A 25,703-nucleotide genomic window follows, 5' to 3' on the forward strand; every position below is an offset into this window, starting at 1 on the left:
CAACATATTAATGAGAAAGTTAGCTAAGAAATAAAGGGCTTCTCTGTTCCATCCCAGAGGCTTCTGATAGGCAGCATTCTAATAAAAGTTGCTTTAACCGGCTTCACACTTTCAAAGCCAAAATTAACACCATACAACGGAAGGCCCCAAATAAATTCAGAAGGTAAGACCCGAGCCAGGGAGGGACTCGGATTCACTCATGAAAAGGAAATCTCAAAGCCCTCTTCAGTCTCAAACTGGCTCACTCCGCCCTCTCTTAACCACCTCTTCCATCCGTCACCTCCCTTTGGGGACCCCGCCAGGTTCCTCAGGGCCAGCCACTACTCGGCCCCTCCCTCAGGTGAAACCATTCTCAAATTAAATCACAAAGAGGAGCAGCCAGTCTGCAATGATCTGTGTTTATTTAGTAAATGGGTTGATTGCCCTCATTTGTGGAGATTAAGGGTTAATTTCCCAATGCAAAGAGAACCGATTTCTCCAAAAGCAGCCGCAGATAATTAAGTGGAAAAAACAAAATTCAAATACCTCTCCCCACCCCCACCCCTACCGCCCTGCCCCTTCTCATCCACTTTTGGCCTCTCGGTGGCCTCTCCTGCAAGGTAGCCACAGGCTCTGGGTTCACTGAGGCTCTGAGGAAGGATTTGGTAAACAAAGGCTTAGGAATTCTTTAGGCCCCTCTAAGCTGACATCTGGCAAATTCGAGATCACATAACAGTTTCTCTCTCCCCACTCTTCTGGCTTTGAAAGGCAAATGTTTTGAGGTTTGTGTTCTCTCCCATTCACAGGGTTTTTAATCAAGTGGAGTCAAACCACTTTGTCTACACCTTAATTGAAGAGCCTGGCTCTAGAGCTTAAAGTACTATTTAGAATAATAAGGAGGAGGCAGGGAAAGGGAGAGAGGGAAAGGCGGCTAAGTGGAGATGTGAAAGGCTAGAAAAGCTATGGGCAAGTGGCCTTTCAGGGAACACTCAGGGTATCGCGTGCCCAGCCTTCTCAGCACAAGTGGGCACAGGCTGTGAGCTGCTGGGCCTGGCTGGTGCGCTGCCATCAGAACCTGGGAAGACAAGAAAGTCCCTACTTGGGAAGTCCTAGCTTAGGCGAGGAACCCCCAGATGGAGCCATAGGCTATCAGAGCGGAGCCAGATCACAAAGCCCAGTTTCTACCATTTACAGATGCAGACAAAGCCTCAAGAGCTGCACTGACTTGCCGGAGAACAAGGGGTTAGTGGCTGGACAAAGACCCCAAGAATTCTCGTTTCCCTGGCTGTAACTGAAGTCTTTCTCTATTCCTCTGGAGAGAGAAATGCACTACATCCATCTCAAAACAAATTTTCATACACTTGGGAAGACAGTTAAATGACTTCATATACTTTTCCAAGAGAAACAAACTTTCAACTTGTCTTCTCATCAGCTATTTTAGATCCTGACTGCACAGCAGACTCACTCAAAGAGCTTTTAAACAGACTCTCTAGGAGTGGGGCCCAGAAAGTAGGCTTTTTAAAAAGTAAATCTCTCTACAACTACCTTCCACCACCCCTTTGAGAGTCACCTTTTTAACTTCTTTGGGTTACTCTTCATACTGGTTCCTTCACACCGCTTCATTTACTTTCTGCATGCCAAATTTATGTGTTCAATTTAAAAGCAATAGTAGGGCCAGGCACAGTGCTACATCCTAGTAACCCCAACGCTTTGGGAGGCCAAGGTGGGAGAATCACCTGAGCCCAGGAGTTCAAGACCAGCCTGGGCAACAAAGAGAGACCTTGTCTCTACAAAAAATTTTAAAAATTAGCCAGACATGGTGGCATGAACCTGTAGTCCCAGCTACTGGGAGGCTGAAGCGGGAGGATCAGTTGAGCCCAGAGAGTTTCAGGCTACAGTGAGCTACGATGGCACCACTGCACTCCAGCCTGGGTGACAGAGCAAGACCCTGTCTCTAAACACAAGTAAGTTAAAACAATAGCAGTGATTGTTGACGCATGATTAGCTTGTGGTCCGTTGTGATTCTCAAGTCTTTTGTCCCAAGCTAGCCTTTCACCATCCTGTATCTCTGCAATGTATAGGTCTTTATTTTCATTGAACTTCATCTGACTGATGAATTGCACAATCTGATTCAACAAATTGAACGTCTACCTTGTGAAAGACGAGGGAGAAAAATAAGACATAGTTCCTACTCTCAAAGACCTTTCAAATAAATAGGTGGGGTACGAAAGCACCAGAATAACTGAAATACAAGAGAGAATACAGTAATATCAAAGAAAAGTGGCAAAAGAAACTGACTTTTGATGAGCACCAACCATGAGCCACGTACGTTGTGATAAAAATAGGATTAGGCTTGGCTGTGAGGCATTGGAAAATCTAAAACAATGTTGGCTAAAACATGACCAAAGTTTATTTTGTTCTCATATTTGATAAATCCAGAGGGAGTCCATCCCAGACTAGCATGGTGCACATCTGTGTTAGAGACTCAGGCCCCTTCTCTCTTTTGCTCCTTTCCCAATGTCACCTCATGGTCCACAACAGCTTGTGCAGTTGCAGCTGTCAGAAGGAGGGAAGAAGGGTACTTCCCACTCCCTTTAAGTTGCACACAACACTTTTGCTGACACCCCAAGGCCCGGGCTCAGTGGATCCCATAAGGCAGGCTGGAAAATGGGATCTTTATTCCAGTTGGTCATATGTCCATCTGAAGACTGGGGGCTTTATTACTATGGAAGAAGAGGGGAACAGATATCGGGAGACAACTAGTAGCCTCCACACCATGTTAAGAACTTTAGATTCTTCAGTGCACTTATTTCTCAAAACAACCCAAAAGAAAGATGTCTCCCCGGCCTTGGCAGATAATTCCTATCTGGAAACACTTTTGCAATCACAGTCAACTCAATATCAGTTGCAGCCCTGGGAGGTATATTCTCAAATTCTTTATCCAGGCCATTGAGCAAGAAGAAGGTGGTTGCAAGACCCAGCCTTGTTAATCAGCCTTCAGTGGATACCTCTCCTAGACTGGTGCTGATCCTCTGTGGTCAGCCTTCTGCCACTGTGGACACATTCTCCAGGAGAAAGTCGGAAGAGACGTGTGTTTTCACCCTTTTCTAAGCCGGGCACTGTGGTTAGTAAGGTTCTCTCTAGTAACAGACAAGGAGTCAGATGGCTTCATCCATAGGGATGGTAGAATTCTGAGGGAAGGAAGCAGCCAGGAAACAGCTCTCAGGACTTGGTCTTTTTGTCTTCTCCTTCTGAAACAGGTGTTCCCTCTCTCCTTCTTTCCTTTCTCCTTTGTTTCTTTCCTTCCTTGCTTCTGTATTTTTCCACTATAAAGGCCACTGCTCTCCTGTCTTTCCTTCCTCTGCTCCTGCTGCCACCAGCTAATTGCTGTCTCTACTCACTTCACTGCCTCACAGCTCTTGCTTCCTCCAAGCTTCTACTGCTTCCTGGTTTCTGCTCGTTCCCTTCTCACTGAATGCTTCCCAGCTTCTGCCAGCATATTTTACACTCAGAACCCCAAATGAAAGCGTCCGATTAGGTGGCCTCTCTGTATCCAGCAGGCACAACTGTTGGACCGAGGTCTCATGCCAGACAACCTCATGGCTGGGTCACATCGTCTACTCCAGACTCAATCCTCTGAGGACAGGATTCATGTGGCACAAGGTACACAAATGGCAAGGTCAGTCTAAGGAAATGCTATGAAGCAAACTGTGGAAGTAGCAGCTGTTGCATTTCAGAATAGCCACTGTGACCTTGTTGAGACTCATAAATAAGGTCCCAGACCCAACATCACACCATGCAACGACATTTCTCCAACCATCTCTCTCTCTCTCTCCCTCTCTCTCTCTCACACACACATACACACACACATTCACACCCCCCACACACGACACATGTCACACTCCCTTATGGTTCTCATTATTTCCATCCTTCAGTTCAAAAAGTAATCAACTAGAGTGAAAACTTTATGCAAAACTAAAGGCATCGAGCTGGGCACAGTGTCTCACGCCTATAATCCCAGCACTTTGGGAGGCCAAGGCGGGTGGATCACCTGAGGTCAGGAGTTCAAGACCAGCCTGGCCAACATGGTGAAACCCCATCTCTACTAAAAATACAAAAATTAGCTGGGCGTGGTGGCAGGTGCCTGTAATCCCAGCTGAGGCAAGAGAATCACTTCAGCCCAGGAGGCAGAGGTTGCAGTGAGCCGAGATGGCGCCATTGCACTTCAGCCTGGGCGATAAGAGCAAAACTCCGTCTCAAAAACAAAAACAAACAAACAAAAAAACTAAAGGCATCCTATAAGGTATCAGTAACACAATGTACCACTATGGAATACAAGCCTGGTTCAGCAGTTCCCAAACTTGACTAATTCCAAAGAATCACCCAGTGAGTGTTTAAAAATTAAATCCCCAAGTCCCCCACTAGAGATTCTGACTCAACATATCTGAAGTAGGGCTCAGGCTTCAGAAAATTTTTTTCTTTTTTCTTTTATTTACTCCTTAGGTGATTCTGATGACCAGCCAGGCTTGGACTCCACTGCTCAAGTTCCACGTTTACCCTTCCAGAGGATTCCCTGGAAGCTTTCATTACTACCTTGAGTCTGGTTCCTACAGCTTCTCCTCCTAGCTCTCTGCTTGATAAAATTATCTTACTGGGAGAGCCTGATATACAACAAGTTTCCCACTTGCCCTAGGGGGCAGGAGTAGGGCTCCCAAATCACCGAATCTAAATGCCCACTAGTGCAGTTTCAGAAATGGAATTAAATTGTTCCTTAGGTAACTAGAGAAAATTAACAGATTCTTCCAACTGGTTTGAAACCTGAATTAGGTGGAATGTTCAAGGGGTCATCACTAACCTGGACTTGATATATCCCAGCCTAGAAATTCTGGGGTTTCTCTAAATTTTGGAATAGCTTTTTATCAGACATATAAAAGAACATACATTAGTGTTTTTATCATAAAAGACATCAGGTAGCAGTGCAGTATGAAGTGGAAAATGTTATATAGACCTAAGTTTTAGTTCAGGCTGGCTACTATGGAAAGGAAGTCATAACTTGAACTGCACAGGATTGTTGCAAAATTAGAGATACTGTACCTAAAGCACTTGGAACTTTATAAATGGTAGTCATCGTATTTTAAAAATAACTATTTTTGAGGCCAGGCACAGTGACTCACGCCTGTAATCCCAGCACTTTGGGAGGCCGAGGTAGGCGGATCACGAGGTCAGGAGATCGAGACCATCCTGGCTAACACGGTGAAACCCCGTCTCTACTAAAAATACAAAAGAAAAATTAGCCGGGCGCAGTGGTGGGCACCTGTAGTCCCAGCTACTCAGGAGGCTGAGGCAGGAGAATGGCGTGAACCCGGGAGGCGGAGTTTGCAGTGAGCCAAGATCAGGCCATTGCACTCCAGTCTGGGCGATAGAGCGAGACTCTGTCTCAAAAAAAAAAACAAAAAACTATTTTTGATGCTCAAACTAATCTGAAGATAATGAGTTCTAGCACACCCAGTGGTACACCAGGGCAAGCTCCTAGGGGCTTGTGGAGCTGATTATGTGCATCTTTTCCAAACACTAAGTTCAGTGTATTGGCTTGAAATCGGCTATGGTAGCATTATTTACACCATGGAAATTGGCAAATGTACAGATCAGGGCTTTTTTTCCTGGAGAGTTGATTGTTAAACATTTACCAGCATACCACTATAAAAAATTATAACCTCAGCAAAGAGCCAGAGCCCCAAAATATGCAGCTAACTTGGCCTTTTATTTGATCCCTAAAATTTGTATCCATATAACTAAACCAGGATTCTGCCCTGATGACTTTTTGCCTATGGATCACACAGCATTTCATAAATATTACCTCACGAATTTTCCCAACATCCTGGGGGAGCAAGAGATGTTAAGTGACTTGCCTGAGGCAGGACAAGAAATCAATAGCGAAAGGCAGAACTAAACCAGTCTGTATCAACCACCTCTGTAATCCTTCCTAGACATCAGTACTGTGTAGACCCACATTGGAGACATGGGTAGCAATTACCAAAGGTGCTTTTTACATCATAACCCAGATACCCGAAGTCACTTTCTACAGACTATGGTTCATATGCTCTGACCTTTGAGTACAGATTTGACTCCCCAGAATGGCCAGCGCTCTACATTTGGACATTTTTTCCAGAACTGTTCATGGTCTTTTATTAATCAACTTCCTCCACGTTTTGTCTCCCAGGGACATGTGTTTGGAAAACTGGTTGGCCAGAGTTAGGGTTCTGTTCTGACTCTAACATCTGCAAGTGGCATCATAACCAGTCAACACTGTATTTTTATCTGTAACCCTTTCTCTGGACTCCCCAAGGACAGAGCCCCAAGAGTCGTTTCTCTCTGTTGCCTCATCTTCATAATACTCTGGAAATGAATAAATGAATAATCCTTGTAGTAAACAGCCTCTCAAATGGCTCCCTATGATCCCCCAATGGTTTCGCATACTCTATGTATAATCCCTGCTACCCCTTGAGTGTGGGAAGATCTAGTGACTTACTTCTAGTGAATAGTATATGGCAAAAGTGGTAGGATGTCACTTCCCAGATTAGGTGACAGAAAGACTGTGACTTCTATCTTGATTGTCATTTTTTCGTGCTCTCTCTCTCTCCCTCCTTCTTTCCATCCCTCTCTCAGAGGGAGAGGTTCTCTGAGCCTTTGCTGTGAGGGAAGCAAGGTGCCATATTACGAGTGGCCTTATGAGAGGTCCACATTGCAAGGAACTGATGTCTCTGGCCAACGGCTAGTGAGAGCCTGAGGCCTGCCAACAGCCACATGAGTGAGTTTGGAAGTGGCTCCTCCGATTGAGCCTTGAGGCCATCACAGCCCTGATCAACACCCTGATTACACAATAGACAACGTATAAAACTCTCAACTAGCCCAGTGTGGTGGCGCTCACCTGTAGTCCCAGCTTTTCTGGAAGCTGAGGTAGAAGGATCACTTAAGACTAGGAGTTTGAGGCTGCAGTGAGCTATGATCACTCTACCTCACTCCAGCCTGAGTGGCAGGGTGAGATTCTGTCTCAAAAAACAAAAACAAAAACACAAAAACCCCTCTCAATAGACAAGAGAAGTATTGGTCAGACTTAGTGACTGAATTTACCATATAAATCATCTCTACAAGATGCGGCCTGCACACCTAACATGATTATTGCATGGTCCTCCTCTTCTGCAACTTAGATATCTCTAACTTTCATAACACTTGAAAGGGTTTTAGGGATAAGAATATTCCCGTTTTTGGAATGATCCAACACCCCAACAAAAATGAACACAAGTCAATGACAACTTGACAACTGGAAATTCCAAGTTCTCCATGTTATCACGTCAAAATTGTCTAGTAAAAGAGAGGCCAGAAAGGAAAGCATGTGCTAAAATTTGCCCTTTCTAGTCTTGCATGAGTAATTCTTGCAGCAGGAGCTTCATTACAACCGCAGGACTGGGGCACACGAAGGCGGCCATTTTCAAATCTGGCCTGACATCAGAATGTAATTCAACTAGATAAACCTGGGACTTGGCCAAAATAAGTAGCATTTGCAAAACTGGAGCCAATGAATAGCTTCACTTTTCTGCGGGACCATGTGACTACATGTGAAGAAATAAAGGCCTTTGTTATTTTAAAGGGCAGGGACAATTGGAAATTTTGCAGCAGACAGTTACAAAATTTTCCACCCTTGGCTCTCCGAAGAAGATACCAGTTAGTGGCTTTGGGAGTTGGGTGTTGAAGGGGTTGCTTAGGAAGCAAAATTAAATTGATCCTGGACAGAATATAAACAAATGTCACTACATTTGTCATAGAACCTATGACAGATTATTAGACCCTCACATTGTGAACTTACTTTTTCTGATCTTCTATGACTTAGCTCCTTAAAATCGTAGCATTCTATACCAGGCAAGGCTTGGAAAGCCAGAGCTCCCCTCTCACAGCAAATTCTTATTTTGGGGAATAATTTTGGGTTGATTTTTTAAAAAATCTTTAAAAACAAAACAATCTGTTTTAAAAATTGGCTTTGCTTCTCTGCTTTTTGCACTTGTCTGTCTGGGACAGAGCAAGAGGACTCACATCTGTGACACTTTCCATCTGGGATGGGTTTTCTGCATCTTAGGCATAGACTGCTTTTCATTCATCCCTTGTATTTGAGTTAAGGGGTTTTTTTTCCCCCCCCCTAAATTATTATCCCTATTGCCTAACATCGGAGCTGTCTGGGGTTATAATATGGAGAGTAGAAGCTCATCAGCTAAACTGGTTTTAGTTGCAGTTGAGACAGTATTTTATCCTGTCAGTTTTCATTTTATTTGATGTCAGTGCTTGGTATTTCTTCCTCAATAAGCAAAGATGACTTAGATCAGTGGCCTGATGAATAAGCATGAAAATTTGATTTAGAAAAGGAGGATATCCTGAAGCTCATGGAGAGAAAAAAGGAATCTAACCCCCCACCACACATACTTTAAATGACAAAGCAAAGCAGCAGCATTGTCTTTAAGCAACATATTTCAACCGAAGATCAACACTCCCCGATGTTAGGTAATAGGAATAATAATTTAGAAAGAAAAGGGGGGCCCTTTTAAAAACACAAAGAAGGAATGAAACATTTTTAAAGCAGATATCATATTACCTTCAGCACATGTCCCAAAGAAAAGGAAAAAAAAGGGGGGGATCCGGGAGGGAGGGCGAAACTGATGCTTGGGAGGAAAAAGGCGACTCTCGCTGAGGGCGGGTTGGAGAATGTGATCAGTCTAACACTCTGCCTTGGCCCAAAGGCTTCCTTCCGCCCTTTCGACCTATTAACAGGAGTGGGGAAGGACAAAGAACCGTGAATCGGAAGGAACGATTCCCAGCAATCTTCAGTGATAGAAAATAAATAAAGAAAAACAGAGAAAGCCAAAGTCTCCCATGGAAGGGAACCCAATTAATTGTCTTCGATTTCAGCATGAGTTTTTTTCCTGCTGTAGAAGCGCACGGGAGGCAGCAGAGACAGCAACTTCTGCCAAGGTTCAACCTGATCAGAAATCACTCAGAGCTCCAGCACCCGGGACTGAGGCAGAAGGGCTCGGCCAGGAATAACGTTTTTTAAAGCACAGGATTATTATATGTGTGTGTGTGTGTGTGTGTGTGTGTGTGTGTGAGAGAGAGAGAGAGAGAGAGAGAGAGAGAGAGAGAGGAAGGAGAAGGAGGAGGAGGAGAGATTGATTGATTGATTTTTTCCCTTTCCTTCTCAACATGTCACTTTCCTGCATGGGAATTCCTGATATTCCTGGCAGCCCGGAGAGAGGAGAGACGCCCCCTGGTGACTTATGACCTACCCCCCCCCCCCCCCCAAGGAATAACCAGAGATCGCGCGCGGGCGCCCAGCGCCTGGCTCAGGACGAAGATGTAACCGAGAACAAAAGAATGTTTGCCAATCAGAAAACGCTACCCGAGAACGAGGATAACCCCGCTTTGTGTTTTGAAAACTCTTTAATTAGCTTGGTTTCTAAGACGCATTTAAACATTTCTACGCAGATTCTAAATGGAGGATCAAATGGTTGCTTCTGCAACGAAGATGGGATCCCGAAAGGCCACACGCCGCAGAACCAAGGCACACGGGGCCACTGAGACGCCCGGCGCGTCGTACAGAGTGTTCCTGGGCGCTCGGTCTCAGGTTACTTCTAGAACCAGTCTCCCCAACGCCGTCTTCGTTTCCTTAAAACCTCGCTAGAGTCACCCCAGCTCCCCAGACTCCAGGCCATGCGCGCGGGCGGGGTGGCCTGAGCCCGGGTTCCCCGCTCTCCCTGCTTCGGGCCCTTCCTCCGAGGGGTCGGTCCTTCCTCCCGCCGTCACTCGGCCCCCTCCGCCCGACTCGGGTTTGTCCTCGGAGGCGGCCCCTCCTCCTTTTTACAACTCGGGGGAGGGGAGAGGGGACTGTGGCCTCGCGTGGACTGTTTGGGTCCGGGGGGAAAGAAGCGATCCGCAAGGCACACCCCCTTCTCGTCCCGTCCCAAACCCCACATTGAGGGCCCGGCGACCGGAAAGCCCCGCCAGAGCCAGCCTTTGCAGTCCTAACGCGACTCCTGGTCACGTCTCTCCCCGAAGGGGCGCTGCGCGGTCCTCGCTCCCCTCAAACGCCGCTGGCGAAGGCGCCCCTGCTCAGGAATGCGCATCTGAGTGCACCAGGAAGAGGAACAAATCTTTGAAGCAAATTCCCTTTCTGCGGCGTTTTCCCCCCTAAGCGAATTCAGGGTAAAAGTTTTTCCGAACTTTTCCCTCCCAGTCCCCCGCCCCTCCCCTCAGGAATCCGCCCAGAGAGCCGCGGACACCGCCTCCGCCGCTCCCGCGCCCGCCCCTTCCGACTTCCGCCCAATCCGAAGGCGGCCACCGAAAAAACAAAGGCCGCCATTGGGCCGCCGGGGCCTGGGGCCGCCCCCGGAGTGGCTTGTGAATGGGGGGAGGGGAGGGGAGGGGAGGGGGCGGGCCGGCCCGGAACCCCGCGAGCCCGACGCTTCTTCTGGCGACCAGCGCGACTCCGAGGCGTTAGTCGGCGCTCCCTCCCGGCGGGCGGCGGCGGCGGGCGCCAGGACTCGCTGCTGGGGCTGCGAGGGCCTGTGAGGGGCTGGAGGGGCCGGGGCCAGGCCGCGGGCACGAGCACCTCGCGGTTTCGGACGCAGTGTGACTGGGTTTCCAAAAAGAACTCGCCGTGCTCCCGACTCCGGGGCCGAGATCGGACTCAGCAAGAGCCGGCCGTTTGGCTGAAACTTGGGGCCGAGCTTTTGGGGCTGAAGAAGGAGCGGGGTGTGGAGGAGGAGGCGAAGGAGGCGGTGGCGAGCGGAGCCTGGAGGCCAGGAGGCGGGGCAGCACCGCGGAGGCGGCGGCCGGGGCGAGCGGGCGGCGGCGGCAGGGGTTCTCCTAGCCGGGGCCGGACCAGGAGCGGGGGGCGTGCGCGCTGCCGTGCGCCGGGGGTCCAGAGACTTGGGCAAACTTTGAAGGGTGCCGGAGCCGCTTGTTGCTCCTCGCGGCGGAGGGAGCCGCACCGTTACGTCCCGGCGGGAAGAGCGAGGCGGCCCTCCTCGGCGCCTCCAAGCCAGGTTGACGAGTTTTGGGCCACCAGCGGCCCTGCGAGTGCAGGGCGGCGGCGTCTGCGGCGCCCCCGCGGCGCGGGCACCCAGGCGGCAGCGCCCTTTGCTCCACGCCGCCCACGGCCCGGCCCCGGCGCCGTGAGGACTCTCATGCGCCGGGCGCGGCGGCGCCTACCCGCATCCAAGTCTTTCCCAACCGCCTCGTCGCACTCCTCAGGCTGAGAGCACCGCTGCACTTGCGGCCGGCGATGCGGGACCCCGGAGCGGCCGCTCCGCGTTCGTCCCTGGGCCTCTGTGCCCTGGTGCTGGCGCTGCTGGGCGCGCTGTCCGCGGGCGCCGGGGCGCAGCCGTACCACGGAGAGAAGGGCATCTCCGTGCCGGACCACGGCTTCTGCCAGCCCATCTCCATCCCGCTGTGCACGGACATCGCCTACAACCAGACCATCCTGCCCAACCTGTTGGGCCACACGAACCAAGAGGACGCGGGCCTCGAGGTGCACCAGTTCTACCCGTTGGTGAAGGTGCAGTGTTCTCCCGAACTCCGCTTCTTCCTATGCTCCATGTATGCGCCTGTGTGCACCGTGCTCGATCAGGCTATCCCGCCGTGTCGTTCTCTGTGCGAGCGCGCCCGCCAGGGCTGCGAGGCGCTCATGAACAAGTTCGGCTTCCAGTGGCCCGAGCGGCTGCGCTGCGAGAACTTCCCGGTGCATGGTGCGGGCGAGATCTGCGTGGGCCAGAACACGTCGGACGGCTCCGGGGGCCCAGGCGGCGGCCCCACAGCCTACCCTACCGCGCCCTACCTGCCGGACCTGCCCTTCACCGCGCTGCCCCCGGGAGCCTCAGATGGCAGGGGGCGTCCCGCCTTCCCCTTCTCATGCCCCCGTCAGCTCAAGGTGCCCCCCTACCTGGGCTACCGCTTCCTGGGTGAGCGCGATTGCGGCGCCCCGTGCGAACCGGGCCGTGCCAACGGCCTGATGTACTTTAAGGAGGAGGAGAGGCGCTTCGCCCGCCTTTGGGTGGGCGTGTGGTCGGTGCTGTGCTGCGCCTCGACGCTCTTTACCGTTCTCACCTACCTGGTGGACATGCGGCGCTTCAGCTACCCAGAGCGTCCCATCATCTTCCTGTCGGGCTGCTACTTCATGGTGGCCGTGGCGCACGTGGCCGGCTTCCTTCTGGAGGACCGCGCCGTGTGCGTGGAGCGCTTCTCGGACGATGGCTACCGCACGGTGGCGCAGGGCACCAAGAAGGAGGGCTGCACCATTCTCTTCATGGTGCTCTACTTCTTCGGCATGGCCAGCTCCATCTGGTGGGTCATTCTGTCGCTCACTTGGTTCCTGGCGGCCGGCATGAAGTGGGGCCACGAGGCCATCGAGGCCAACTCGCAGTACTTCCACCTGGCCGCGTGGGCCGTGCCCGCCGTCAAGACCATCACTATCCTGGCCATGGGCCAGGTAGACGGGGACCTGCTCAGCGGGGTGTGCTACGTTGGCCTGTCCAGTGTGGACGCGCTGCGGGGCTTCGTGCTGGCGCCTCTGTTCGTCTACCTCTTCATCGGCACGTCCTTCTTGCTGGCGGGCTTCGTGTCCCTCTTCCGTATCCGCACCATCATGAAACACGACGGCACCAAGACCGAGAAGCTGGAGAAGCTCATGGTGCGCATCGGCGTCTTCAGCGTGCTCTACACAGTGCCCGCCACCATCGTCCTGGCCTGCTACTTCTACGAGCAGGCCTTCCGCGAGCACTGGGAACGCACCTGGCTCCTGCAGACGTGCAAGAGCTATGCCGTGCCCTGCCCGCCCGGCCACTTCCCGCCCATGAGCCCCGACTTCACCGTCTTCATGATCAAGTACCTGATGACCATGATCGTGGGCATCACCACTGGCTTCTGGATCTGGTCGGGCAAGACCTTGCAGTCGTGGCGCCGCTTCTACCACAGACTTAGCCACAGCAGCAAGGGGGAGACTGCAGTATGAGCCCCGGCCCCTCCCCACCTTTCCCACCCCTGCCCTCTTGCAAGAGGAGAGGCACGGTAGGGAACAACTGCTGGGTGGGGGCCTGTTTCTGTAACCTTCTCCCCCTCTACTGAGAAGTGACCTGGAAGTGAGAAGTTCTTTGCAGATTTGGGGCGAGGGGCGATTTGGAAAAGGAGACCTGGGTGGAAAGCGGTTTGGATGAAAAGATTTCAGGCAAAGACTTGCAGGAAGATGATGATAACGGCGATGTGAATCGTGAAAGGTACGGCCCAGCTTGGGCCTAATAGAAGGTTGAGACCAGCAGAGACTGCTGTGAGTTTCTCCCGGCTCCGGGGCTGAACGGGGACTGTGAGTGATCCCCCTGCTGCAGGGCGAGTGGCCTGTCCAGACCCCTGTGAGGCCCCGGGAAAGGTACAACCCTGTCTGCGGTGGCTGCTTTGTTGGAAAGAGGGAGGGCCTCCTGCGGCGTCCTTGTCAAGCAGTGGTCAAACCATAATCTCTTTTCACTGGGGCCAAACTGGAGCCCAGATGGGTTAATTTCCAGGGTCAGACATTACGGTCTCTCCTCCCCTGCCCCCTCCCGCCTGTTTTTCCTCCCGTACTCCTTTCAAGTCTTGTAAAATAAGCATTTGGAAGTCTTGGGAGGCCTGCCTGCTAGATCCTAATGTAAGGATGCAAAAGAAATGATGATAACATTTTGAGATGAGGCCAAGGAGACGTGGAGTAGGTATTTTTGCTACTTTTTCATTTTCTGAGGAAGGCAGGAGGCAGAAAGACGGGTGTTTTATTTGGTCTAATACCCTGAAAAGAAGTGATGACTTGTTGCTTTTCAAAACAGGAATGCATTTTTCCCCTTGTCTTTGTTGTAAGAGACAAAAGAGGAAACAAAAGTGTCTCCCTGTGGAAAGGCATAACTGTGAAGACAGCAACTTTTATAGGCAAAGCAGCGCAAACCTGAGGTTTCCCGTTGGTTGTTAATTTGGTTGAGATAAACATTCCTTTTTAAGGAAAAGTGAAGAGCAGTGTGCTATCACACACCGTTAAGCCAGAGGTTCTGACTTCGCTAAAGGAAATGTAAGAGGTTTTGTTGTCTGTTTTAAATAAATTTAATTCGGAACACATGATCCAACAGACTCTGTTAAAATATTCAGGGAAATTTCTGCCTTCATTTATTTTTTCTTGCTATAAGCCTATATTTCTATTTTTTTCTCCCATTTGGATCCTTTGAGGTAAAAGACATAATGCCTTCAGCCTCATAATAAAGGAAAGTTAATTAAAAAAAAAAAGCAAAGAGCCATTTTGTCCTGTTTTCTTGGTTCCATCAATCTGTATATTAAACATCATCCATATGCTGACCCTGTCTCTGTGTGGTTGGGTTGGGAGGCGATCAGCAGATACCATAGTGAACGAAGAGGAAAGTTCGAACCATGGGCCCCATCTTTAAAGAAAGTCATTAATAGAAGGTAAACTTCAAAGTGATTCTGGAGTTCTTTGAAATGTGCTGGAAGACTTAAATTTATTAATCTTAAATCATGTACTTTTTTTCTGTAATAGAACTCGGATTCTTTTGCATGATGGGGTAAAGCTGAGCAGAGAATCATGGGAGCTAACCTTTACCCCACCTTTGACACTACCCTCCAATCTTGCAACACTATCCTGTTTCTCAGAACAGTTTTTAAATGCCAATCATAGAGGGTACTGTAAAGTGTACAAGTTACTTTATATATGTAATGTTCACTTGAGTGGAACTGCTTTTTACATTAAAGTTAAAATCGATCTTGTGTTTCTTCAACCTTCAAAACTATCTCATCTGTCAGATTTTTAAAACTCCAACACAGGTTTTGGCATCTTTTGTGCTGTATCTTTTAAGTGCATGTGAAATTTGTAAAATAGAGATAAGTACAGTATGTATATTTTGTAAATCTCCCATTTTTGTAAGAAAATATATATTGTATTTATACATTTTTACTTTGGATTTTTGTTTTGTTTTGCCTTTAAAGGTCTACAGCGAAGCCCCACTTTATCACATGTACAGATCACAAATAAATTTTTTTAAATACAGAATGAATATTTATTTAGTTTACTATTCCTGTAATATTAAACCAAAGAAGAGAAAGAAGGAAAGTATGGGAAAATAGTATGGAAGGACACCATTGGGTGTGTCCCTCATAAAAGACAATGGTATATATTATTGAGGTGTTTTTTGCTCCTGCCTTTAAGATACAGAGTATAATGAATGCCTTGACTGTCATTTAATTTTTTTTTTCCTGTTGTTGCTGCTTCCTGCCTTCCTCCACACCACCCCACTACACACCCCTAAGCTTTTTTACATCCTGCTTTGGATGACTATTGAAGGTATTGAATAAGCATCCTTTTAGAGAAGTGCTGTCTGATCCATGCTTTTACTGCCCTTAGGAGATGAAATCCGTATTCAAAAGGGACTAGAAGATAGTTTTTATATTTGCTGCTTTTTTTGGTAGTGTTTCCCTTGTGAAGAATACAGTGAGTTTTTGGGTGTTTGGTGTTTTTTTTTTGTTTTTTTTTTTTTTTTAACTGATCAGTGTTTTGGTATTCTAATGTAACTTGTGTAGATTGGTAATCCTTAAATGCTTTGGGTTCAGGTGCTAGGGAAAGTCAGTGGATACTTCGTGATTAGAAGCCTTGCTTGTGGAGTGTTCTCAGCTGAAGGCTTCCCTCTACCTTCTAGGTAAACCAAGCAGAGGTCAAGCAGCTCCCAAGGTGGCAATGACTCAGCAGCTCCGGCAGCAATAGACTCCACGCCTGACCCAGGGATGGCCTCTGAAGCCACTGAAGCTATTCTTTCCTCTTGAGAAGAGGCTAACTTTGGAATCACGTTAGACAGGGAAGGCTTCACTGGCCAGAAACTTTGATATGAAAGAGTCCCTCAGGAATGGAAAAGGCATTTTAATACATCCAATTCTGAGCCTTACTAGAATTTTTTTTTCTTTCCATTCGCCTCTCTTAATTCCGGTGCCTATTTCCTGGCTTTTTCTAGTACAGTGGCTTCATTCCCTGGCAGCCGTGGGACCCAGGAGCAGACTGGGTGCTGCTGTTTCTTTTGCCCCGCTTGGCCTCAAAGTTTCTGTAGTTCTAAAGTACAACAGAAACAGTTCTGTTTTTGTTTTAATTAACAGGCTCACACACATGGCTGGTGTGTTTTTCAAACGCATGAAATGAAAACCAGTGACAGTTCTCGCAGGAGCAGGAAGCCGCATGTATACAGTTCGTGCAAAGCAGCTTTTCTTTAAGATCCTCCTGGGTTTTGAGCATCACAATGGGTGTGTGAGGTCATCTTAACCTGTGAAGATTTTGGCATCAAGGAAGGGAAAACAGTGATTGCAAGTCTCTGAAGGTTTACCCAGTTTTTGCTCATAAAATGACACCTTTTAGGTTAAAGCATGCCTCTCTTAACACCACACTAATACCGCCTGTTAAGAATGTTTGCTTTTAGAGTAGGTGGAAGGCTCCCAACGGGGTTTTTTCCTTGCAAATTAACTGCTGAAGGCACTGAGACCCTTCTACAGGGAAAGCCCAGTGGCTGCTCCTCTGAGTGTGTCCCCTTCGTTTCATCAGCACTGCCTTGTCTTTCAGGGCTCTCAAAGATTGAAGAGTGTTGATCTTTAGTAAGGGAACAAAGACGGCAGATGAATACATTGCTACCTGCTTTTTTTTTTTCGTAAGCAAAGATAAAAGTGTTCAGTTTAATTCCCTTCATATTGTGCTGTGTTCTTATGCAGTCACTTCATACCTAGGAATTTTAGAAGCTCAGGGATTTTTCTTAAGGAGGCACATCTCTGCAGAAAATATGTGAGGGAGAGTGTTTGTGAAAGAGCATGTGTAGCGTTTAAGAAAAACATTGGCAGGAGTTTGGTGTTAATCCCCAGATAAGGAGTAGAAACACTTGTGAAAATTTTCTGCAGTTTATAAAACAAAACTACTCTGTACAACAACCCCATGCAACACCTAATCTTTTTAAGTAGGTATGTGAGAAATCTTGGCAAGAAAAAAATAAAATAAAAGTCTGGACAACATCTTACCATTAAAATACAGAGAGAGAATTTTAAAATGTGCCTAAAATAAAATAATGATATTAGAAATTATCTGGGTAGAACTCTAGTAGTATAACAGCTGTAGGTTTGAGCCCTGTAATTATACTGGGAAAATCTCTTCTAACTCTCCCATCTTTAATTTCACTGAAAAGGCAGGTGGCTATTTATAGATGGTATATTTTTATATATGCATATGTGAAGGGTGAATAACAGCCTACAGGGCTCCAGGAAATCCTAGAAGAGTCCAAACCCACACCAGTGTGGACTGAAATAAGCAATTCATAAATCTGTTCTATTTTTCTCTGATTTACCCCCCTCAGTGGCATTAAACCGAATTCATAAAACTTGGTTCTTCACCTCTTCTCACTGTGTGACATTTCTTACATCTGAATCTGTATTCTTTACATTTCATACTAAAGTAAACTAGTTAAAAAGGGTACGATTAAAATGCCAGCTCTTTAGTAAACACACATTGTGTCTCTTATTCTCTTTGGTTCTTTAACAAAAAAAAAAAAAGATCTAGTCGCTTGGAATTTTCTCAATTTGTGGATTTGTAGTAGAAGGAAAAAAGGAAGTTTGACCAAGACAATAGTTGTTTATTATGAGGGACCCAGTTCAACAAGTACTGATCAAGCAGCCACTACACTGAAGGTACTAGGAAAAGGACTGGAAGGACGCAGATCAAAGTAAGACAAAGTCCACCTGAAGTAACTGTTATCCTAGTCGGAGTAAGGAGGGTGTACCCCAAGGAAGAATAAGCAAAGAACTTTAATGCTGGATAGAACCTGGCACATGTCAGTGTAGAAGCACAAATGCTGTTTGGAATAATATTACCTGACATTTGGTGGCATTTACTGTTTTTAAAAGCTGTTTTCACATTCACTATTTAGCTTGACTCTCACAATTATTACAACCCTGAAATGGCAATAATTTCTCTTTTAAAGATGAAGAAGGCCAGGCATGGTGGCTCACACCTGTAATCCCAGCACTTCAGGAGGCCAAGGTGGGCAGATCACCTGAGGTCAGGAGTTCAAGACCAGCCTGGCAGACACGGTGAAACCCCAGGCATGGTGGTGTATGCCTGTAATCCCAGCTACTGAAATTGAGGCTGAGACACAAGAATCATTTGAACCCGGAAGGCGGAGGTTGCAATGAGCCGAGATCACGCCACTGTACTCCAGTCTGGTCAGGAGAACAAGACTCCATCTCAAAAAAAAAAATTGAAGCTATTGTGAGGAATTCAGATGTACCTTAGCTGAGGGTTTACTTTACTTTGTAAGGACCATTTAGGGAGCAGAAGCCCACCTCTTTTGCTCGTTAGCTTCTTTTAATGCTTCCCACCTGTAAAGCTCTTTATGCTGGTGGGCCCTGGCATCAGATTCAGCTTAGAGTGTAAGAAGTGGTCTCCAAGAGAAGTGCATCTAATGAGCAAGAAAGGAAATTTGGGAGGCAGGGAAAAAGTGGGGAGGAGTGAGGAGATAGATAAAGTTCTACCTAGGCCATGAATAAAGACAAGCTGTTTGAATCATCTAACCTAATACTACTTACCGTTAGAAAATCTGATCCCCAAACTTCAGCTTGGCCTTGCAGAATCTAGAGGCTAATTGAATCAAAAGGAAAAGCATGCCAGGGAGAGTATGGTGGGACAGAGACTAGGAAATATAGTACCAGCAATGAAAGCATATGCGGCATAACCTAGCACCAATGACATTTTTCAATTTCCAGAGGAAAAAAACAAATGGCATACAGCATTTGGTTCCAGTTTCCAGGCCTGGAGTCTCTGGAGGGAGCGATGGGGGTGGCAGCTGTTCATAGCAGCTTTTTGCAGCAGACATAGGGAACACATCCTTGAGCTAAAATCATGAATTATCTTCACCTCCAACGGATGGTTTCTTGAGGACCTACCACATGCCAGGTGCTGTGCTAGCCCTGTGTGTTTAGCACAGTGGCTGCTGGGACTCACTCTCTCCGGTCTCAGCCAGTGCATCGACCCACAAACAGCATACCTCACTTATTTGCCACACTAGCTGCTGGAGGGGGATGAGGAGAGTGGGCCAAAAAACACTGTGCTTTTCATTTCAGAAGTGTCTTTCTCCCCAGGTTCCTACAGTACTAATGAATAAATAGCAGCATCTTGATCACATTGTAAAGATGGGGAAACCAGCACCATGAGTCTAAAAGTAGCTTGTGCCGTGTCACAAGTAAATTATAACAGGCCAAGCCACAATGAAGGATCCACCCAGGTCACCCAGTCATCTTTCCCCCACAGCAGTAGGTTTTGAAGATGTGGTATGGTCTAAAGGAACCTGAGAGGGGCAAGGGAGTGGTGGGGTATGGGGACCAGCTTTGTCAAGGGAAACATGATGGTACAAACATGTCGCCAAGGACAATAAAGATTGGCTGTTTGTACTTTGTTGATAATAATGATCATTGTCTTTATAATTGCTAACATTTATTGAGCATTACCTATATGCTAAGTCTTGAGTACAATATGGTATAGTGGTCAAGATAGCTCACACGAAGCCTAAACCATAGTACTTGGCATCTAATAAGTGATCAATAAACATCAACATTATTATTGTTATATAATTATCTCATTTACTCTTCACAATATCCCTAGGAGATAAGTACAATTATTCTCCATTTGACATGTAAGGGAACTCAGGCTCTAAAAGGCAAGCTGGAGAGCTGCAAAACTGGCTCCAGTCTGTGCCCCTAATCACCATGCCACAAATATTTACCAAGGTTTTAATGCCTGCCATTCTCTATCATTCTTTTCGATTTAATCCAGAACCATTCAAAAAGGAGGAAAATAACTTACATCAGGACAGAATGGAATCGAGGAGGGGATTTTCAGTGTTAGTCCCCAGAATGTATTTATTTTTTTCTTGGTGAGATGTAGAAGGCTTGTAAATGCTGTTTACATTCTGAAGTGCCAGATGCTCCCCAGTCTTGTCCTGCATAAGTTTCTACATTGGGGTCCTAGGGCCTGGCAGCAAGAAGGAGCTTGGGAAGGTGCTTCCCAGACACCACCTCTAGCCCCTCAGGAGTTGGTGTCCGAGTCCCTAAGAGGCCTCCTCCACTGCCACAGGCCCCTTCCCTGCCCATTCCAGCCCTGAAGAACAGGGCAGGCTCAGGAGGGTGGGACAGGGGCTTAGTGAGAAAACTTATCCTTCTTGCAGAACAGGGCAGGCTGTCTTTCTGCTAACAGTGAGTCAGTGAGTGGGAACATGAGGAAGATAAACCCCAGCACCACGGAAACCCCCTTCCTGAAGGCCTGTGTGAAGAATCACAAAAACATTCACATGATTCTTATCGTATATGTCCTATCAATACCATCATAATGAAATGGCGACATTGATAGCTGTCACTTAATGTGTCAACTATGCATTAGTTCTGTGTTAAGCACTTATATTAACTTATTTAATCCATACATTATGAGATGGAAATTATTATTTTCATCTTACAGGCTTTCAATATGAACCTGTGAAATCATACTGACCGTTAGAGTTGGACATGAGCTCAAGAGAGAGTTGTGCAAGTATCCTACCCTAAATCCCTTTTAATCATCCCCAGTTTAACAGACAGGGCAACTGAGGCACAGAATTTAACTGGGCCTTAAGGAGGTACAGTGGGGAATATTTTAGGTCTGCTTCCCATTGGAGTGCTCTTGGGAAACCATTCTTGGGCAAGAGTGAAAATAGTTGCAGAGAATGTAGTTAAACCCCTCTGTCCTTCCACCCTGACCCCAGGAAGTGTAAATTCTGAAGACAACACTCTTTTTGTTATTGTTATCCTTAAAAAAGAAAAAACCACATGAAATAATTTCACAAGTGTCAACAACAACAAATTCAGGGCATCTGCAGAGAAAGAAGTGGGTCATTGTCTTTCTTCTGGTGCTGAACGTCAAGGTAAAATAACATCTTGCACCCCTATTCCATGGTACCACCCCCTTCTGGATTTGTGGTTCTGGGGGCTTACAACATTTGCCAGCAAGATAACTGGATTTCCAACAGAGGGAAAGTTCCAGTCATCGGGGACTTCACAGAAGAAATTGGTAAAAAGAAACCAAAGGTTTTGACCAGTACAACTGTCTACTAATCTGATAATTAAAGCCTGATGTTAGTTAGATATCATGGAGGGCTGGAGTCCATTCTTCAGTTTATCCAGGGCCTAGGTGAGCTTTAGATTGCTTACAAATTCTACATTCTCACAGAAAGTCAAGCATGCAAAAAAAAGATGAAAGGGGGGGATGGTGGTGTTGTGTGGTATGTGTGGTGTGTGTGCGTGTGTGTGCATGTATGTGTGTGTGTACTATTTCAAATAAAGGGGGATGATGGGGGGTAGTTCAAGCTGGATTTTGCTGATCTAAAGGGGAGCAGACGATGAGGGCAAATCTAAATGTTCAGACAAGATCTTTTTTATTTTGTCCATTATTTAAAAGACTATTTCTTACACATTCTGTCTCTCATGATTGACAATGAAATGCTACATTTCTCATTGTTACCTTCTGGGTCTTGTTCCATGAAGGTTGACATGGATGTCAAATGGATGGCATCTGACACCCTTACACAAAGACATATACTAGTCTGAAAGGAGACTATTTAATTTTTAGCAGAAAAGAATCCATTCTAAGGATGATTTATTGTCATTTTGATCACCATTTGTACTTACAATTCCAAGGAGTTAAATTAGAAAATAACACACTTCCTTTAGGAAAAAATATCAATGCCATATTAATTTGCCACCAGTACTCCCAGCTTCCAGCATAGCAGGCATCTGCCAGTCCCTCTCACACATTCTTCAAAGGCCAAATGGCTTGATAAAGTCAGAAGACCCAGAAAATGAGAACAACTGTTTCCAACCGTACCATCCTCTCAAGCACAAAGAAGTTTCCTCTTGCTGTCAGCACAAGTGGCTAACAAAAAAGAAGGCTAAAAATTAAACTTTCGAGTCCTTCCTTCAGACTCCATTAGGAGCACTCCCTCTACAAAAGTGAATTCATGTTTCGTTTGAGGTGGGAATCTATTTCACTAGGAGTTAAATGAAACAGCAAGGAAATTCCGTTAGTTCATCTCTGATGACAGGAAGGCAGCATACAATTCTTCCATTCACCAAGTGGTTTTTGGTCTACAAGTTGTACAAAATGTTTATTTCAGATAACTAAGTCCTCTTTCAGTGCAAACTACCACTATTATATATTTATAACTGCTCTGCGTTTGTCTCTTAGGATTACTGAAATCTGTCTGAGCTGTTGAGGTGACTACTGAAAAAAATCTAAATGCAATCTCTACTGTCCAATCAGAATGCTATCTAAATTGCTTTTTATTATTTAAATTATAAAACACAATTTCTAGTAGTGAGAACATTAGGTTTGGATATCTCTGCATAGGCATAGAAAGACTCAACAGGTTCTACCTCCAAGACAGTTACTGCATGGGTAGGAGTAAACATTAATATGTCTCTTAAAGCTGGCTATTTGGTTTTAAAAATGAAAGACCCAGATATAGCCTTTTGCGTAGGATCAGCCTTTGAGAAAAATTACAATGGAGCTAGTCTCATTTTCCTTGGGGACGCTTCTTTTAACCTAGAGATCTTGGGGACACTTCTTTTAACCTAGAGATCTTTCTTACCTGTCACTCTCAACCAAGAAAAAGGAAACACAAAGATGGAATGCATTTAAAAAAAAAAAAAAGATCAAAGGGAAAACTCAGGAAAGAGAGAGCAAGATAGCAAGAGAGAATTCTGAACACAGCCCTGTTCCTGAGCCACTGACACCTTTATTCAATCATTCTTTTGACAACCATGAATTGACTTTCCATCATTACTCTCACTCCCTGCACCTGAGTTATAATAAGCAGTAACTTGCATGAGTTTTGATGTGCCAGGCACACATGTAGAGTGTACTAAGCACTCTATACATCTTATCTCATGCGATTCTTTCAACAGCTCTCTGAGACACATACTATTATCCCCATTTTAAAGATAGGGAAAGCTGAGACACCAAGAGGTTAAGTAATTTGCCCAAGACCCCTCAACTCGTATGCGTGCTGCTTCTCTCGCTCCCTGAATTTTTTTCCAGCCCTGACTACTAAACTGTTGATATCCACAGAATCAACCCTTTTTCTTTGAAATATTGCTAAAACTGTGATTAGCTTTTCCTGTGATTCAAGTACATCTATCCCAGTCATGTGTTACTCATTAGCAGAAAATTAGGCCCTGCTTTTCCATGATCTATGTTTAATGACCTCACCCCACGTGACAGGGTTCCACAGGAGGATCATGGCCACCTGTTGGGCCAATAGACTGGTGGAGCCACAGGGGGCTTGGACTTAGCTCATCTCCTTGTGTTCTTAGGTGTAAAAGGCAGAGAAGCCTGATAAGAGCACCCCTGGGCAAGAGGCCTCTGGAGGTTCGCAGCCAAGTCCAGGCGACTCCCTGTGTATGCTCCGCAGTGCTCCCCCTGTGCTCAGGCTCCAAACTCCCCTTGAAAATGAGAGAGTTGAGAGATAACCACAGATTCCCTAAGGAGGTTGGGAGTTGCTTGTAAAAGACACATTAATGGCTCCCTCCAAGCATGAAAAAAAAGTCATCATTGTCATTCCAGTTTGGGGAAATATCTTCAGCTCAGCTCTTGGGTTCATGGTGCTAAGCGGGCCAAGGACACAAGAATGTCCCAGAGCCAAACTAGGGTCCTCCACCCTATAGTCTGAGATGTCCCTTTCCCTCCCTGGGGCATCCTGGGTAGGACAACATGGATGTTTAAAAGCCTCCTCATCCGCACTGTTGGAAGAAGGTTGGGCAGGCATCTCTCTAACAGCCAGCCAGTTATTGTAGTTCCTTCTACAGGACTTGCCTCAGGAGACAGAGGGCAGATTACATGGAAAAAGACAGCCATGCTCTTCCTGATGTTATCAAGGACTGACTTGCTCCATGGCTGTCCCCTGCAGTTCTGCAGGTTCTTGGTGTTTAAGAAGCATCGTGGACTACTGGGACAAGGTAATTGGGTTGAGATCTAACAGCTGGTATTATACATTTTACTCTGCTGGAACCTGTAATTTATCCTCAGCTGTGTCCTCTCCCTCAGTCCTTACAATCAGCCAACCACCGTAGATTCTGCTTCCTCCCCACGACCAGTACCCGTTGCTTTGATCACTCTAATGGCCCCTTAACTGGCCTCCCTGCCTCCATTTTGGTCCCGCCTCCAATTCCTCCACACCCTGTGCTAGAGGGAATTATGGCAAATGCAACAATGACCATGTCTCTTCCTTGTTTAAGACCCCTAAGCATGGCCTGCAAAGCCTTCCTTGATCTCTGCCTGGCTCTCCAGCCTTCTCTCTCACTACTCCCGCTCTGCAGAGAATGCTCTGGCCGTGTTGATCCGTTATGGTTGCCCTGCACGCTCATGTGTCACAAGAATTCATTTTTTGATGAAAGAGAGAATTTGTGGCTATTATGGCCATTGAAAGCTAACAAGCTCCTTATTGGACGCACTCCAGCAATCTTTGCTTCCACCAGAAAGGGGCTGGAATGCGAGTCCAGAAGGAAATCAGAGCAAAGGCCTAGACCTCCTCTACTTCTGATCACTCTAGGACAACTAAAGGAATCCCCAAAAAAAGGGGGCACTACAGGACTGAAAGAAGAAGAAAAAAGCAAATCAAAAAAGATTAAGTATTATTACTACCTAAAAAGCAGCGATTTTCTTCTATTCAATTTCTAGTACCCAACACAATATCCAGTGCATAGCAGATGCTCAGTGTGCTGGCTCAGTGTCCCCCCAGAATTCATATCCTTCTAGAACCTCAGAATGTGACCTTATTTGGAAATGGGTCATCGCAGATTTCTTTAGGTAAGATGAGGCCATACTGACATAGAGTGGGCCCTTAATTCAATATGACTATTATCCTTATGAGAAGAGGAAAAGAGGCCGGGTGTGGTGGCTCACACCTGGAATCCCAGCACTTTAGGAGGCCGAGGCAGGTGGATCGCTGGAGGTCAGTGGTTCGAGACAAGCCTGGCCAACATGATGAAACTCCGTCTCTACTAAAAACACAAAAATTAGCCAGACGTGGTGACACATGCCTGTAATCCCAGCTACTCAGGAAGCTGAAGTGGGAGAATCGCTTGAACCCGGAGGGAGGTTGCAGTGAGCCGAGATCATGCTAATGCACTCCAGCCTGGGTGACAGAGTGAGACTCTGTCTCAACAAATAAATAAATAAATAAATATAAATATAAAAAAGAGGAGGAGAAGAGATGCAGAGAGAGACACAGGGAGAGCACCATGTGACAGAGGCAGAGATGGGAGGGATGTGTCTACAAAGCCAAGGAGTGCCTGGGATTGCCAGCAACCACTGGAAGCTGGGAAGAGGCAAAGAAAGTTCCTCCTCTAGAGCCTTTAGAGAGAGCATGGCCCTGTTGCTGCCTGGATTTCAGACTTCTAGCCTCTAGAACGGTGAGAGGATAAAGGTCCATTATTTTAAGCCACCCAGTTTGTGGTAATTTGTTATAGCTGCCCTACAAAGGTAATACACTCAGTGAATGTTTGTTGGATAAATAAATAAAATAATAAATGAACAGATCACCTGTGGGAAATTATTTGGA

At 46.6% G+C, this 25,703-nt stretch overlaps 1 protein-coding gene across 1 annotated transcript; it reads left to right on the forward strand.

Annotated features, from left to right (window-relative positions):
- Positions 1–10,513: 10,513 nt before the first annotated feature.
- On the forward strand, positions 10,514–14,344 carry FZD7 (frizzled class receptor 7). The gene has a single exon (XM_009237994.4). It carries the CDS (start codon positions 11,306–11,308, stop codon positions 13,028–13,030), a length of 1,725 nt encoding a protein of 574 aa, XP_009236269.1. The 5' UTR covers positions 10,514–11,305; the 3' UTR covers positions 13,031–14,344.
- The last annotated feature ends 11,359 nt before the right edge of the window (positions 14,345–25,703 follow it).

Source organism: Pongo abelii, chromosome 11 (assembly GCF_028885655.2).
Source record: "Pongo abelii isolate AG06213 chromosome 11, NHGRI_mPonAbe1-v2.0_pri, whole genome shotgun sequence".
Classification (NCBI taxonomy): domain Eukaryota; kingdom Metazoa; phylum Chordata; class Mammalia; order Primates; family Hominidae; genus Pongo; species Pongo abelii.